A 16,916-nucleotide genomic window follows, 5' to 3' on the forward strand; every position below is an offset into this window, starting at 1 on the left:
CTGGAGCTTGCTCAGTGAGAGGGAAGCTTCCGATAAAAAGATGTCACTGTCTGTGTGGAGTCTGCATGTTCTCCCCGTGTCTGCATGGGTTTCCTCCGAGTGCTCCGGTTTCCTCCCACAGTCTAAAGATGTGCGGGTTAGGTTGATTGGCTATGCTAAATTGACTCTAGTGTCACGGGGATTAGCGGGGTAAATATGTGGGGTTATGGGAATAGGGCTTGGGTGGGATTGTGGTCAGTGCAGACTTGATGGGCCGAAAAGCCTCCTTCTGCACTGTAGAGATTCTATGATTCTATGTATTTCTGTAGCTTTGTCAGTGCAGAGCTCTATAATTGTTAGAACACTGGATTAACACAGCACGGCAGAAGTATGCACTCTACCGAGTGCCCTCTTCACCTGTTATCTTTGTGTGAGGACATGAAAATAACAGAAGTTACAATAAAAAAAGTCATCCTTTGGCTCAAACAATTGTGGTTAGTGAGCAAATAGTTCAAATCATAATTACATACTCTGATCAATAACATTTTATTTCCTTGTCTTTAATTCACATATCTGATGATCGCAACACCTAATCCTGGCGAGAATTCCACAGCGCATTACTCCTGGTATAAACCAGCGCTTACTTCCTGTTCGATTACATTTAATTTCATTTTACTGGACTTTTTTCAGATCTTAGCTACTGGAAACTATTTATTCTCCTTCACAATTCCAGCCCATGATCTGCATTTTTTCTAATGAAAATAAACTACTGTAATCTTTCGTATTAGTGTGTTAATGCATCTACCCTCTGTGTTTTCTCCAAAGCCACAATATCTTTTCTGTACCATGCAGCCCAGTACCTCACACACAATATTATAATTTTGCAGCAATGGGGTTGATTCTTAAATGCTCTCTGAAAACGGCCCAGCAAACCACTCAGTTCAAGGACAATTAGGGATGGGCAATAAATGCTGGTTCAGCCACTGACACCCACCTCCCACAAATGATAGGGAAAAACTATAACTAATGACTCATCACTGTGTTACGTAGGCTTATCATTGCCTTTTTCAAAATATTCTGATCTCTAGAATTCCATTAGTTTTTCTTCTTAAATGGTCTTTGAGGTCCTGTGAGCCTGTATCCCCAAATCCTTTTTTCCTTTCACGGCACTTTACCTACAAGTGCAATGAATTATTTTTAGTAAGACACATTATCTCATACATATTGACAATTGGTTCCATAATGACTTTGTAATCCAGCCTCCATCTAACCAAACTAAAATCAAAATACCGCGAATGGATGCTGATAACCTGAAAGAAAAAGAGGAAATGCTGGTAAAACTCAGCAGGTTTGGCAGCTTCAGTGGAGACAGAAACAGAGATAATGTCAAGTCATATGGAATCGAAACATTCAGCCTTTCTCTTTCCACAGTCGAAATAAAACAATAAAATGCGCTCCAACTTTCACACACACAAAGTAAGTACAGAGTGGAGGAGGATAGATTAAGCACGGCAATAAAATTAAAGGGGAATACCGTTTTTGGATGATTTGGCTGGTTTCTGTGGTCCTGAGCTGTTTGACATTGTGGTGATTTAAAGAGGTAGATGGAAAACTTGTTCTTCTGGAGACAGTAGTGCTGGAGTGAATCCTTGAAAGCAGGGTCTTTCAAAGTGAGGGTCATGACCGTGCGTGGGTTGTAGGGATGTTGAACATGGTTTGCCAGGTATCCTGTTTTAACAAAACGCGGGATGTTCTGTGGTCCTTTTCAAAAGAAAAGTGGGATGTTCTGCGGTCCTGTTCACTATATTGTGTAAGATTTTGTGATCCTGTTCCAAAGTGGGATTTTGATTTGATTTATTACTGTCACATGTATTAGTATACAGTGAAAAGTATTGTTTCTTATGTGCTAGCCAGACAAAGCATACCATCCACAGAGAAGGAAAGGAGAGGGTGCAGAATGTAGTGTTAGTCATAGCTAGGGTGTAGAGAAAGATCAACTTAGTGCGAGGTAGGTCCATTCAAAAGTCTGATGGCAGCAGGGAAGAAGCTGTTCTTGAGTCGGTTGGTGCGTAAATAGTACGCATTTTGTAGAAGGCGGTTTAACAATGAGGATCTCTCGACTCAGACAATGACATAGCCAGCATGAAGAGAAATAGATTAGCATTGCCTGATACAATTCAAGTTATGTGCACCTTATGAAAGGAAAAGGTAAGGTGGTGTATTTTTAAAATGTATAGAAAATCCCGTTTAGATTGCGACTGTAGCAGCAATACTGCAGCTTTCCTGGGCAGTGCGTCATGAGGGGCAGCCATTTTGTAGAAGTGAGTCTCTGGGGGAAAAAAAATTGAAAACTATTGCTTTAAAGAAATTTCAGTCTGCGGCACCGGGGTAACTACAATCAGCAAACATGGTTCAAAGATTGGGCTGGAAAGAGAAGGGAAGGAACCCACTCGCCTCTTATTCCCTCTGCATCTCAGTTGCGAGGGTTTAAAAAGGTTGCATGGGTTTATAGCATGTCCCATGACTGATCCTCTCCAACTGATCAGTAACTCAAACACACTGGTGACTAGTGTATTCCACTTGCAACTCGATTAAGTCATGCTTGAGTATCCCTTTCTTAACCACTGTCTACATGATTGGGTTGAATAGTTTGTCTCCGGCCAGTTGATTATCTCAGGTTATTGTCTTGCTGCTTTGTTAATGGAACAGAAGATGTGGTTGACTTAGGTTTCCCTGCGGGGTCCTCATCACAGTAGTACAAAAGTACAAATTGTGTAGTCATAGAACCATTGAAAGTTATGGTGCAGAAAGAGGCCATTCAGCCCATCATGTCTGCTCCAGCCAAAAAGAGAGAAACTAGCCACTCATTTTAATCCCGTTCTCCAGCATCTTGCAGGTTACAGCACTTGGTACCTGGATGCAAATCCAGGTACCTTTAAAATGAGGGTTTCAGCCTCAACCGCCAACTTGGGCAGCAAATTCCAAATGCCCACTATCCTCAGGGCACAGGATTTACCACCCAACCCGCCATGTGTTTTATGGTAGCTGGAGCTGGCCTGTCGTTGGCTGGTGGTGGGATCTTCTGATCCTGGTGTTGTCAACGGGGGTTGAATGCACCCCTCGCCGCAACGAAATCCACGGCATAGATGTGCCACCGACAGAGCCGGAAGATGAACAGCCAGGAAGTTCCGGCCAGAGTGAAAAAGCTTTTCCTCGTGTCCCCTCTAACCATCTTTAGCTCTGAACTCAAGTCACTGGAATGCAATTTTTAGTCTCTATTTCTTAAAAGTTTAATTTGGGTTTCCAGTCGATAGATTCAAAAATCATAATGAACATAAAGCATAACATTTTCATAACAATACAATATATTAATTGCCTTTGTGCTAAATATCATTACATCTCCCTTCAACTAATAGAGCTAAATCTCTTGAGAAATAGCATCTCAGTCTGGGATCAATCGTCATACCTGTCATAACTATTCATACAATTTGTTTCAACAACCTCAGTTTCTTCTCAATTCTATCTTTGTAACTTTTTTAAAATTACAAACAAGTTAGTTCCACACCCGACTATCATTTACATTTGCTTCTTCACTGGCCAGTATGGACATGTCTCTCCTGTTACAACAAAGGGTATATAATTGTGGATAATATCGCCTTGGAGATACTTAGCTTAAATGGGTACATACCTTTGCTCAGGGATATAATTAAAGAGTCATAGTCATTCTATAACATGTCCTAAAACAAACAAAGATTATGGTATAAAGGCAAAATACCACCTGCTGGAATCTGAAACAAAAACAGAAAATGCTGAAAAATCTCAACAGGTCTGACAGCATCTGCGGAGAGAGAATAGAGCCAACGTTTCGAATCAGGATGACGTGGGGTTATCCAGACTCGAAACGTTGGCTCTATTCTCACAGCTAATTTGAGTTGTTTCCAAACCTGCTGAAAACCAAAAAAGAAAAAATCATTTTTCCACCTGTAAGTTCTCCAATAGGGTGACAATATCTCTAAGGATTAGTATTAGCAATAGTGTTTGGCATTTCATTGCTGCATTTTTAAGAAACCTTTTTGAAATGGGTGGCACAGTAGCACAGTGATTCACTGATGCTTCACAGCACCAGGGACCTGGGTTCAATTCCTGGCTTGGGTCACTGTCTGTGTGGAATTTGCACGTTCTCCCCATGTCTACGTGGGTTTCCTCTGGATGCTCTGGTTTCCTCCCACATTCTGAAAGACATGTTGGTTAGGTACATTGACCCGAACAGGCACCGGATTGTGGCGACTAGGGGAATTTCACAGTAACTTCATTGCAGTGTTAATGTAAGCCTTACTTGTGACTAATGAATAAACTTTTTAAAGTGGAGTGTTTGAGGGACACAGTTTCCTTTACTCCCCCCCCCCCCCCCCCCACCTACCTTATTTATTTTCCAGTTTGACAATTTATCTTTTTGGAATACTGCTTATGCATTTTATATTTCCCTGACTTTTACCTATAATTGGAGGTCTATATCCAACGTATGATAGTTAGATAATAATTTGGAAATCTAGTTAATCCAAATTGATGGTTAGGGGAAACTGGGGTAGACATAATCATTAGGATGGTGAGAATTTTCCTCATTCAAAAACTAATACAGGCTTGAATTCTCTGACTTCACCCGCGGCTGGGATTCTCCAGTCCCGCTGCAGTGAATGGCGTCTTGGCTGAGCGCCAAATTCTCCGTTGTCACTGGCAGCAGTGGCGGGGCGAACGAGATCGGAGAATTCTGGCCACAGTTTCTGTAAGTGTGTTTAGGGGTGAATAGGCAAAATTCAAAAGTAAAAGTAATATTGTTTTCATAATAGTATTGGCCTGCTTCTTAAAGCAGCAGGATGTGGTTTGAATCCTACGTGAAATAGATATACAAACCACAAATTACAAAACAATTAAGGGTGTTAATAGGTTACACATACTGTTCTTAAACTTGTATCCATTTAAAGTAAAGCAGTTCCTACAGAACAATTTTTCAATTTGTTTTTGGGTTGTGATCATCACTGGCAAGGGCAGCATTTTTACCCATTCCTAATTGCACTTGAGATGGTGTTGATGAGCCACCTTCTTGAACCGCTGCATTCCATGTGGTGCAGGTACATCCAGAGTGCTGTTAGGGAGAGAGGGAGTTCCAGGATTTGACCCGTTGATAATGAAGGAACAAGCATATAATTCCAAATCAGGAAGATGTACGCCTCGCATGGGAACTTGAAAGTAGTCATTTTCCCTTGCGCATGTGCTTTCATTCTTCGAGGTTATACAGGTCACGGGGTTTGGAAGTTGCTGTCAAAGGAGCTTTGGGAAGTGCTGCAGTGATGGTACACTCTGCTGCCACAGTTTGCCAATGGTGAAGGGAGTGAATATTTAAAGTGGTGAATTAGATATTGATCAAGTGGGCTGCTTTGTGCTGGATGGTATCGAGCTTCTTCTTTGGTACTGCACTCAATCAGGCAAGTGGAGAGTATTCCATTACACTCTTGACATATGTTTCATAGATGAAGGACAGGCTTTGGGGAATCGGGAGATGAGTTATTAGATGCAGAATTCCCTGCCTCCGACCTGCTCTTGTAGCTACAGTATTTATATGGGTGGTCCAGTTAAGTTTCTGTTCAATGTTAACTTCAGAATGTTGATGGTAGTGGACTCAGCAATGGTAACTCCGAGTTACCATTGCTGAATCCCCTGCCATCAAGGGGAGTTGGTTGGATTCTTTCTTGTTGGAGATGGTCATTGCCTGGCACTTGTGTGCCATTCAAGTTACTTGCCGCATAGCAGCCTAAGCCTGAACATTGTCCAGGAATTACTGCATGTTGGCACAGCTATACTACATACACCACCTCCTTTCTCAGTGGCTAGCTTGTGATAATCCTCCACAGATGAATAGCAAACCGATACTGGGGTTTTCCAGATTCTTAGAGGAAGATTTGATCATTGGGCAAACAATGCAAACTGTTGCTGACTATGAAACTGTACATCAGCAAGACTCACTGTCTGCAACAGAGGACAAAGGAGGGCAAGGCAGAAGATGAAAATTAAGTATAGAATTTTTTAAGCTCACACACAGATTGCTTCCAGTCTTAGATGACTCAGACACAGGTATTGTATATGCTAGCAATGACTCACAGAGTGAGGCATATCCGTCAAGTGTTCCAAACAAATGTTCAATACTAATATCCCAATGTAACCTTATCTTTAAGGTATTTTATCTGATGAGGAAGAAAGGACATTAGCTGAAGGAGGAAAATATAAAGCAAATAAAAGAAGCGTGTCTGTTTTTGTCTTTAGGTAATGTTTAGGTAAAGTTTACCCCAGTCCAACGCCGGCATCTCATTATTTTGTTTTTAGGTATCAGAGGTGATTCTACAGTGTTGAAACCTGTGTCCCAGGTAGAGAGTATCAATTGAAAATGGGGTGTTCCAATAGAAACACTGAGCCGGGTCCCGTTTGTACCCTCTGTTGGAAACATCAGATTCAAAGATAAAATATAGAAAGGGAACTTTCAATGAAAATTCAGACAGATATTTTGCTATATTGATAATTTAACTACCGATTTTAAATTAACCTTGAGTTTTTAATCACTGTTGAAAATTTACGGTATAAACTGATGTCTTTCTTGACTCTTATCCTAGTTATCCAATATATGTCAGGGCCTTGTGTCATCCTGATCTTGAATCACTTTTCTACTAAAAATGGTGAATGGATCCTGCAATTGCAAATTAATGGTCTCCAGCTCTGATTGTTATTTCCCGATGTGCAGTCTTTTCTTTTGTGCTTGCAATGGGTGATCGACAAGATGAAGAGCAAATTTAAATGCTGTTTTAAAAAGAAAATTCCGCATCAGAGTGAAAGAACACCAAATCACAAGAGAAACAATGGATATAGCAAAGTAAAATGTTAAATTTATTCTGCAGCCATGGTAAATGAATCAGACTTTCAGAAGCCGCTACATAAAATCTGTGCACCTTTTGAGAGAGATGTGCATACTTGGGCAGTAAAAGCAGTACAGTTTATTCACGTTCTTTCAGTTTAATAGTATGCTAAATGCTCTGTTCTTCTTAAAAGCAATAAACATTCATACAGAATGATAAGCTGTGTTCACCTGCTCCTATTTTGGTGCATGTGTCAGCTAATCAGAATGCTCAGAGTGGGTCCAATGACCTATCCATGTCCTTAGCGGCATGGTGGCACAGTGGTTAGTGCTGCAACCTCACAGGGACCCGGGTTCAATTCCCGGCTTGGGTCACTGTGTGTGTGGAGTTTGCACATTCTCTCTGTGTCCACATGGGTTTCCTCCGGGTGCTCTGGTTTCCTCCCACAGTCCAAAAGACATGCTGGTTAGGTGCATTGGCCGTACTAAATTCTCCCTCAGTGTACCCGAGCAGGTGCCGGAGTATGGCAACTAGGGGATTATCACAGTAACTTCATTGTAGTGTTAATGTAAGCCTACTTGTGACACTAATAAATAAACTTTTACGTTAAATGGAGAGGAACAGGGAGACGAATGATGGGAGGGTGGTGGGAGAGGGTTTCTCCCACTATATTGCCCTGTCTTCCTTCTGCCTGTGTTTTATGAAGCAATGTTAGTATTCTTTGCATCTTTCATTTGTAAATTTTCAGTAACAAAAAAGGTTTTCCTCACCCATGCAGCAAAAGTACCAATTTGGACTGTGAACAACATGTGATGGTGTTCATCCTGTTTCTTTAAGAGCATGAATTTTCTTTTTAAAAGAAGTCTTTTACCTTCGACACTCATAGTATTCCGTATCCTCAATTTGGAAAAATGCTAATTTACTCCTACTTTGTGAGCCCACTTTAATAAAATCATCCTCATTCCTATTTGAAATGACGGTCCTTCCAATGAAAAATAATTCACTGGAGCAGCAGTCCTTCTCTTGATCTATGACATTAGGTGCCTCGTCATATTAATATCTATTTTTATCAACTATATGTTTATTAATTGTTTGCAAAAATCAAAATTTAGAACTGCACAATTAGAGATGTTTAAAACATTACATAGCCATACAAATCTTTTTTTAAAAATGTTTAGGCCCCAAAATAGCATCATCACAAAGCAGTGAATCCTTGTAAATTCTTCTCTTTGCTGTTAAAATAAAGCTGATTAATGCTGCAATTAAAATGATAGTATTTCATAATGCACTCTCATGTCACCAGAGATTATAAATCATGTGACTGCCACACATCATTATATCACTTGGAATTTAGATGTATTGTTATCACAAAATCTACAATATGCCCAATAACAAATTGCATGCTTATGACTGCAACAGATCAATCACAAGCTGCAATCAATCAACTCAAATGGTTAAATGTAACATCTGCACAATTTGTTCAATTCAGCCTTACGAGGTCAAGGATTTCATAGACTACAGAAGGTGGCCATTCGGCCCATCGACTCTGCACCAACTGTCTGATAGAGCATCTTACCCAGGCCCTTTACCCTGCGTATTTACCTTGCTAATCCTCCCTAACCTACACATCCTAAGACACTAAGGGCAATTTAGAAAGCAAATCCACCTAACAAGTGACTTGGTGCCACTCGTATAAGCAGTTACCATTGATCTCCGCAGATTATTCCCAATCATTCTTCAACAATCCGGATATATAAACTTCCGTAAGCAGGAGCCTACACAGTAGTTTCTAATTCTTCATTAATTCTGAGCCGGAATTGGCTTTTTCTCACAATGTAGAGATACTTTCAATATCAGCATTTGTATACTAAATATATTGTTTTATATGCTGCTTTTGTTCACACATCATTGGAAGATTTGATAAGTAAAAAGAGCTCTGTACTCACAAAGTAAATAATGTAATACATCTTATTTTGCATGCTATACATTCGTTATAATGCCTTCTGCAGGGGCCATGCAGCACCATAAAATATTCCATAAAAGAACCAAGTTTCCTTATGAAACATACTGCAGTAAAAGCAGCAACTCTACTGTGAACGTGGAATATGATAAAATATGATGTATTTGGCTTCACTGCCCAGTTGTTAGGTACGAATCTCAGCAACCACAATGGGGGTGATTTGCAATTTATCACCGGAATGTAAAACTGTCTTGTGGGCTATCCGTTACAAAAACCGTCTCGTCTTCCATCAGATCGATACAAAGCGACATACTTGTGCTTTCCATAAAGGGCAACACTGATTTTAGTTTCTGGTGGCAAGTTGTAAATTGCCACCAGCATCTCCACTTGCTGAAGGAGAACGTGGCAGCTTGAATACAAACGGACCGAGTGAGTGGCCAGTGACTTGAACCTCCCTCGGTTTCTTCACGGTGAAGGTTTCCCAGTGGGAAGAAGAATGGTCAACACAGCACAGAAATCCAACATGTAAACGAACGCATTTAGGTTTTTCTGTAAGAGTTCACAATTCAAATATTCTCTTGTTGGATTAAAGAGTGGGAGATGATGATACTGATCAAAAACGAGCAAAAATACATGTGTTTTTAATTGAAGTTTTTGTTCCCGACTGGCTGAGTACATACAGTGTCACGTCGCAAGTTTCACTCCATACACAAGTGAAATTACAACTCGATGAACAGTAAAAAAACCCAGATACAAGCCATAGGGGTAACCTTCCAAGTCCGTGCCGGCAGTGGGCGTAGAACCAGACACGTTGCTGTGACTTGCATTGAAATGCCAGCAATTTTCCAGTGTGTGCTGGGAGCAGGCAAGAGTCCCTGCTGGCAACACATGACTTGGAGAGTGACCCGCCTGGACTTGGAACTAAGGCAAACGATTCCCTTATTTATACATTATATCATACAAGGATACATTTTCCACTTTGTGTTCATGGCTTTTACGCCTTGACCACTGAGCGCATTATTCAAGAAAGCAACTAGCTCAGCCCGTCATTTCCCCAACGTCAATCTCAACGGAGGGGAAATAAAGGCTTGCATTCACATGATTTTTCACTATACATGTTGGGTGGTGAAGAGCCCACAGAAAATTCACCTACTAATCTTTAATACAGTACCTGTAAAATGTAAAGCACCCAAATCTAACCAACACACATTACAATGCAAGGCCAGTTCTTACAGCACAGCGGGGGGAGCAGTTTGATGACATTAAGTCTCTTCTGAGGAATGGACCCCACACCCTCTAAAAACATTACTGGAAAAAGTTAACAGTTTTCACCTTAGCCCTCATGTAACATGATGTACCTTGGTATGATTCATTGAAGTTACAACAGAGCGATGAGCAAAATGTAGCAGTGTATACAAACTGACAAGTCCAACAAGTCAAAAAAAGGTACAATGTATAAAATTCAAGATGTAATATCTTTCTAACTGATAAAGACTAATAATTAGCACCACAGTGATGAGAAACCCTTGTTCTGAGGTAACCATGAAGCACCATTGACATTTACAGAGTTAAAAAGTTGTGTTTGTTGAGATCCCAAAATGACACACTGTAAAGGGAACATGTTTCTTTGAAACAGTGCACATTGTAACTGGCACACGAGAGGAATTTAAACACTTGGACTACTTCAGCTTAACAGTCACTATGTCCGTGTTGACTGGGTGAGCCAGGTATCTGATGGTTGAGATGGCGGAGGGGGGAGCAGAGGAGGTGAACTGTCACAAAAATGTAGAAGTATTCAAACAATCACAGATGCATTCAGTGCCTGGATGTCAACAGAGATGATATAACCTGTTGATTTTATTTATTTGTATTTTTTTTTACTGGTTGTCTCTATCAGTTCACTCCTCACAGACAGGGCAACATTCACCTTGCTTCATTACGGGGTTGTTGCAGCTCTGAGGGCAGGTTGTCACCACACATTTGATCTCTGTATCCTGTAAGTAGCAAGTGTTAAATAAAAAGATTACATATATCTCACAGAAGACCAAAGGCTAGATTTTTAAAAACAGATTGGGAGTCTAGGTTGTGATCAGGCTTGGAGGCAGGCAGGTGAATATTTTATCACCTTGGTAAAGGTGGTGATTCCCGCCACGATTCTGACCCCATGCCATGCGGAAAGAGGTCATCTTGCCGTTGGATTGGCTACCCACTAGCAAGCAGTGGGTGACCAATTTAGGTCAATTAGATTTAATTAGGAGGCCTATTAATGCCTGTTCTCATGCCATTTCCAAACGGCAATAGGTCATCCCATTTCCAGGCCAACATGGTGGGCTTAAGGTGGGAATGAGACAAGGGGGAGGATGTGACTTTACATGAGGAACCTTCCAACACCTGAAATGGCCATCTATCGGCAATTTGTTGCACTGCACGGTCCCTTTAAGATTGTCATGTGGCTGCAGATCTTAAAGGGACAGCTTCAGTGTGCGGCATTTTGGTCCCCTGCACCAAAGGTTCTGGAGCACTCTGTGGCTGTGCAGCTCAGAGGAAATGCTGCCCTTGTTGTTCACTGTCTGCTCCCTTACAAATCAGCTCCCTCAGCTGTTGGGGCTGCCAATCACCCAGGGATTCATTGGGGCCTTACTTTCCCTGCATTTGGGAAGGGAAGGGGAGAGAATGTGTGGGAGTGCAGAATGGAGGGTGAGGTTAAGAATGAGGTGAGTGGCGGAGGATCAAAGTGAGGACAAGATACATTGATTGAGTGGATGATTCATAGAGCCGGAGGCGATGGCCTAGTGGCATTATCCCTAGACTATTAATCCAGAAACTCAGCTAATGTTCTGGAGACCCAGGTTCGAATCCCGCTATGGCAGGTGGTGGAATTTGAATTCAATAAAAAATATCTGGAATTAAGAATCTATTGATGACCATGAAACCATTGTCAATTTTCGGAAAAACCCATCTGGTTCTCTAATGTCCTTTGGGGAAGCAAAACTGCTGTCCTTACCTGATCTGGCCTACATGTGACTCCAGAGCCACAGCAATGTGGTTGACTCTTAACTGCCCTCCAAGGGCAACTCGAGATAGGTAATAAATGCTGCCAGCCAGCAACGCACATATCCCATGAATGAATTAAAAAAAGCTAGTGATAGGAACAAACAAACAGGTATGTGTTTGGGAGGGAGAATTAGAAAATATGTTCTGTTGCTGGCGGAAGTTTCTTTGTAAAATGTTTGTCAGTAGTTATTTCCTCTTCCAAGGTCAGAAAAAAAAAGCTGGAGAAAATGACGAGTATTCCTTTCCCGTTTAACGCGACTTTTGATAAGTGTCACACAGAAATATCCATTTTGGATGCCCAAACCTTTAAATGGCAGTGATGGATTAAATTCATGGATAGATTCAGACCATAGCTGCCCTCAAAAGGGGCTCTTAATCATCACATAGGGTGCGGCATCTCTGGCAAGGCCAGTTCTTATTGTTCATCCTGAGATAAATTTGAGCATTTGCTCAGCCACAGACAGCAGTTAATCATCACATTTTGTTTCCAGATTCTTTGAAATCAAATTCAAACTCTCAAACCGTCAAAGTAGAATTAGAATTTACATTCACCACATGGACCTCCAGATTATAAGTCTGGGGTAACATTACCACTCCCATTACTATAATCAAAATTAATTTAGGTAAAACATTTATTTGATGAAAACAACACAGAATTTTAGATGGGCCTATCCCTCAGCTATTATTACCAACACTAATATCAGAAACACAAAGTGAACACTACTTTTTACATGCATTTAAGTGAATCTAGAGGTTAGGAAATCCAAATCTGTTTCATACTTCCTGGTCTAATTAGTTTCTCTGGAGATAGGATTTCCCTTGTCCAGAGTTAACTTATGTAAGTAAATTTGTGCTGCATTACCTCATCATGTAGGTAGATCGTAATTTTGATGGGAGCGAATTGACCACCCTTTATACACAGGCAGGAATTCTCCGGCCATTCGTGTCGGTGGGATTCCCTGCTCCTGCCGGCAGCATGCCCCCTGCTATGGGTTCCCAGCAGTGTGGGGTGTTCTTCAATGGGAATTACCATTGGCAGCGGCGGGACCAGAGGACCCCGCCATCAGCCAATGGCACACTGCCTCCCACTGCCAACAAAAATGCTGAGGGGAGGCCAGAGAATCTCACCCAGTGTCCAATTTCTCCCCACCAGCATGGTGGCACAGTGGTTAACACTGCTGCCTCACAGCGCCAGGGCCCCGGGTTCGATTCCTGGCTTGGGTCACTGTCTGTGTGGAGTTTGTATATTTTCCCCGTGTCTGCGTGGGTTTTCTCCGGGTGCTCCAGTTTCCTCCCACAGTCAAAAGATGTGCTGATTAGATGCATTGGCCAGGCTAAATTGTCCCTTAGTGTCAGGGGGACTAGCTAGGGTAATTGCATGCGGTTATGGGGATAGGGCCTGGATGGGATTGTGGTCGATGCAGACCCGATGGGCTGAATGGCCTCCTTCTGTACTGTAGCGATGAAGGCAGTTTACAACTTTCCGAGATTCCTTTCCTACCTTACAGAGGCACAACGTGCATGGATCTTTCTGCCAACGTTCATCTTCGCGTCTTATATCCCCATCCTTATCGATGCAGCCTGTTAATTTCAAGTGAGCTTCGAGCTTTTCTATCTATTTTTTGTTTAAAAAAAAAAGTTCATGTTGAAGATTGCCAACAAACTTTTTGATTTGAATTTTCCCATATTTTCAGAAGCACAAAATGTCTTGGAAATATTCCATTATTAATGCAGAAATGAAGGCCGGGATTTTCTGGCCTCCGCTGTGGCAGGACCCGCCGCGGGAGATCCGGCGGCCCAGCCGAAAGTCCATTGATGCTCTGTGGGACCAGACGGTCCTGGCAGTGGGTGGAGCCAGAAATGCCTGGCCTTGTTATCATTGCAAATTTCTCTCCCCTACTTCGTCATCCCAAATGAGAAGGCAAAGGACTAAACCCGAGAACGTTCTGGTCTGTATAGCCAGCCAGGTTCAGCAGCACATTCTGCTGCATCTACTCATTGATGGAAGGACACACAATGTGAGCTGAAAATGAAAATACCATGGGGGCGATCTTACCAAAAAAATTCTAAATGTCACAAAAAGTCTGAAAATGGGAGTTTTTCATCCCTACTTACACATCAACATGGGTCCCTGACATGCCCTCCCGATCATGAACCCTTCCATGACCCACCCTTGTACGGCTCTCCCCCACTGCCCCCCCAAATGACCCACCCCTTTGCATAGTCCCCCTTCTATAGCCTCCCCCTTGTGCATCCCCCAACATCATGGCCCTACCCACACTCAGGTTCCACCCCCATTCAGGCCACACCCCCTTGGCACTGCCTCACATACTTATGGTCCCCAACTGGGCATTGCCAGGTAGGCACTGCCAGGGTGCCACTGTCTGATGGGCACTGGCCGGCCATGCTCCTGACCACCTAAGGGCCTCAATGGCCTCCAATCCCCACGGTGTGGCCATGGTGCCTGGTCCTCGCTATTGCAGAGCAATAGTGATTCTCGCTGGCATGACGTCTCACCAGCAAGGAGGAAGATTCCAGGAGGTGAGAAGAAGCCGTGAGGACCAAGGTAAGTCCTTTAACTCTTGTTAAATCTGTGTTAATAGGCTTTGCGCCCTTTCTGGCCATGAAGCCATGCTCGCCGGCAAGACAGGGCAGGAGGATAGCAAACGCATGAATCACTATTTTAGCCTCAGACGTTATCTTTCCGGCTCGTCACGGCAATTGATTGGCATGGTGAGCTGGTAAGATCGCAGCCCATTCTTTTCAAAGTATATTTTGACACTTAATGAAATACAAACAAAACTGAATGCACGGTACTGTGCAAGTACTCCAAAACTCCACCCTACTCCAGAATGAACCACGATAAGTAGAGGTCTTCTTGAAGAGTTACTTAAGAGTCATGTAATTGTCAGATATATGTCGGGAATATAGGAGCATAAAAGACTATTGTGATGCAGCTGGTTGGCCTGTTATAGTTACTGTCAGTAAATACCTTTCTGTAGTGCAGGCACACTAATTAAATACTAGTGACTTCAGTTATGCACCTTTGAAATTAAAAACCAGAAAAAGGATTCCAACTGCAGCACAGCAAGTTGTAGCTTGCTTGCTTGCTTTGAGAGAAGTCAGAATAACTTTGTAGAAAAGGTCAGGGTGTGTATTTCCTGAAATGTTATCCTAATGTCAAGATTCTGTGTAAACTTTGAAAAGGCTGGAACATGAGTTGTGTCTGAAATCACAGGTGAAACAGGTTGCGCAGGGGTAAGCAGGTACATGTAGGCAATTCACATCGTGGACAGAAGTTTCCACTTTGGGTGCCTTTGGCAAATTGCACTCAAAGTTACAAGTTTTGAGGAGAGTTTTGTTCTGAAGTTGCTGCTGAAAGTTTACCAAATACAAAGTCTGCCATTTAATAGAACATAATTTATGAAAAATATTTTTGCATTATTAAAATATTCCTCACCATATTTCAGAATGGTAACCTGGTGAAGCTTGATTAATACAGCTGAAAATAGGATTATCACAAATCTTAAGCATTTTAACTCGAGTGTCTAGTCCACCACCTTTACACTATTTTAAGTAACTGAAAGCGACATTCAAAAAAATTGTTAGGGTCCAGATCAGAAACCCCAAGGTTTATTATAAAGTCAGACCTGACTCCAACTTTTGTTTTTATTTTTGGCATAAACATGAGGATAAAGTGTCTCATGGCAGGTGTGATTCTATTGACACACTAGGAAGCTTTTATCAAAACAAACTTTATTTAAAAAATGCAGTTTAAATAGCGGCACAGTAGCACAGTGGTTAGCACTGCTGCTTCACAGCTGGTACGATTCCCAGCTTGGGTAAGTGTCTGTGTGGAGTTTACACATTCTCCCCATGTCTGTGTGGGTTTCCTCCGGGTACTCCAGTTTCTTCCCACATTCTGAAAGACGTACTGGTTAGGCGCATTGACCTGAACAGTCATTGGGCTGTGGCGACTAGGGGATTTTCACAGTAACTTCACTGCAGCTAACTAATAAATAAAAACGTTAAACTTTAATGAAAGCATTAGCCTAACTTTTACCAATTGAAATACTTAAACATGATAAGTTACGGTTCTTAACTGCTGACCTATCTTTATTAGTTCCAATTTAAGCAAGATTCCTCAGACTTAAACTCCTCTTCAAAATTAGTTAGCGAAGAATACAGGCTTGCGTGTTTTACTTGTTAACAGTCCTACAGCCTTTGGACACCCCTGGAGAGAAAGAGAGAGAGACAGAGAGAGAGAGACCTGTCTTCTGACAGCTACAAAACAGCAGCCTCCAGAGAGAAAGAGGAAAAGACACCTCTTGCTTCTTGCAGACCCGAGCAGAAACTGCCTGCTTTTCTCTAACCTTAGCTCCTCCTCTTCGCATTACTCTGTCTCTTGTCAATCAACCTAATCAAACCCTACTCGGAAACCCCAGGGGAAAAACCAAACATTACAAAAAAGCATGAGCTCAGATTAAACGAAACACCCCATTATCTGGGATTGTTTATTCTCCTGCATCCTCAGCATGTGGACTGCCTGGTTGCAGACAAATCAGTACTGGGTAAACAGAGATGACTCCTAAACATACCTTCCTTAAGAAACATGATACATTTCTTAAAGACACAGTATCATCACACTATGGCACATTGGTTAGCACTGCTGCCTCACAGCGGCAGGAACCCGGGTATGATTCCCGGCTTGGGTCACTGTGCGGAGTCTGCACGTTCTCTCCATGTCTGCGTGGGTTTCCTCAGGATGTTCCGGTTTCCTCCCACTGTCCAATCGATGTGCTGGTTAGGGCCAATGGCCATGCTAAATTCTCCCTCAGTGTACCTGAATAGGCGCCAGAGTGTGGCGACTAGGGGATTTTCATAGTAACTTCATTGCAGTGTTAACGTAAGCCTAATTGTGACAATAATAAATAAACTAAGCTAAAACTAACCATTTACTGGCCACATTAGTCAGTTTCTTAGTAATATAAAACAAGTTTTAAAAACAAGCCTATACATGT

At 42.0% G+C, this 16,916-nt stretch overlaps 1 protein-coding gene across 7 annotated transcripts in view; it reads right to left on the minus strand.

The window, feature by feature from the left end:
• Positions 1-9,466: 9,466 nt before the first annotated feature.
• Positions 9,467-16,916, minus strand: part of LOC144508555 (peroxidasin homolog) — a 184,172-nt gene continuing 176,722 nt past the window's right edge. For all 7 annotated transcript variants that reach the window (XM_078236611.1, XM_078236610.1, XM_078236615.1 and 4 more), the window contains 2 exons: positions 13,397-13,510; positions 9,467-10,835 (listed from right to left, as the gene is read on the minus strand). In XM_078236611.1, the coding sequence (XP_078092737.1) occupies positions 10,740-10,835; positions 13,397-13,510 (210 nt within the window). In that variant the 3' untranslated portion in view covers positions 9,467-10,739. The remainder of the gene's footprint in view (positions 10,836-13,396; positions 13,511-16,916) is intronic.

The sequence above is a fragment of the Mustelus asterias genome, chromosome 20, assembly GCF_964213995.1.
Source record: "Mustelus asterias chromosome 20, sMusAst1.hap1.1, whole genome shotgun sequence".
Taxonomy (NCBI): Eukaryota; Metazoa; Chordata; class Chondrichthyes; order Carcharhiniformes; family Triakidae; genus Mustelus; species Mustelus asterias.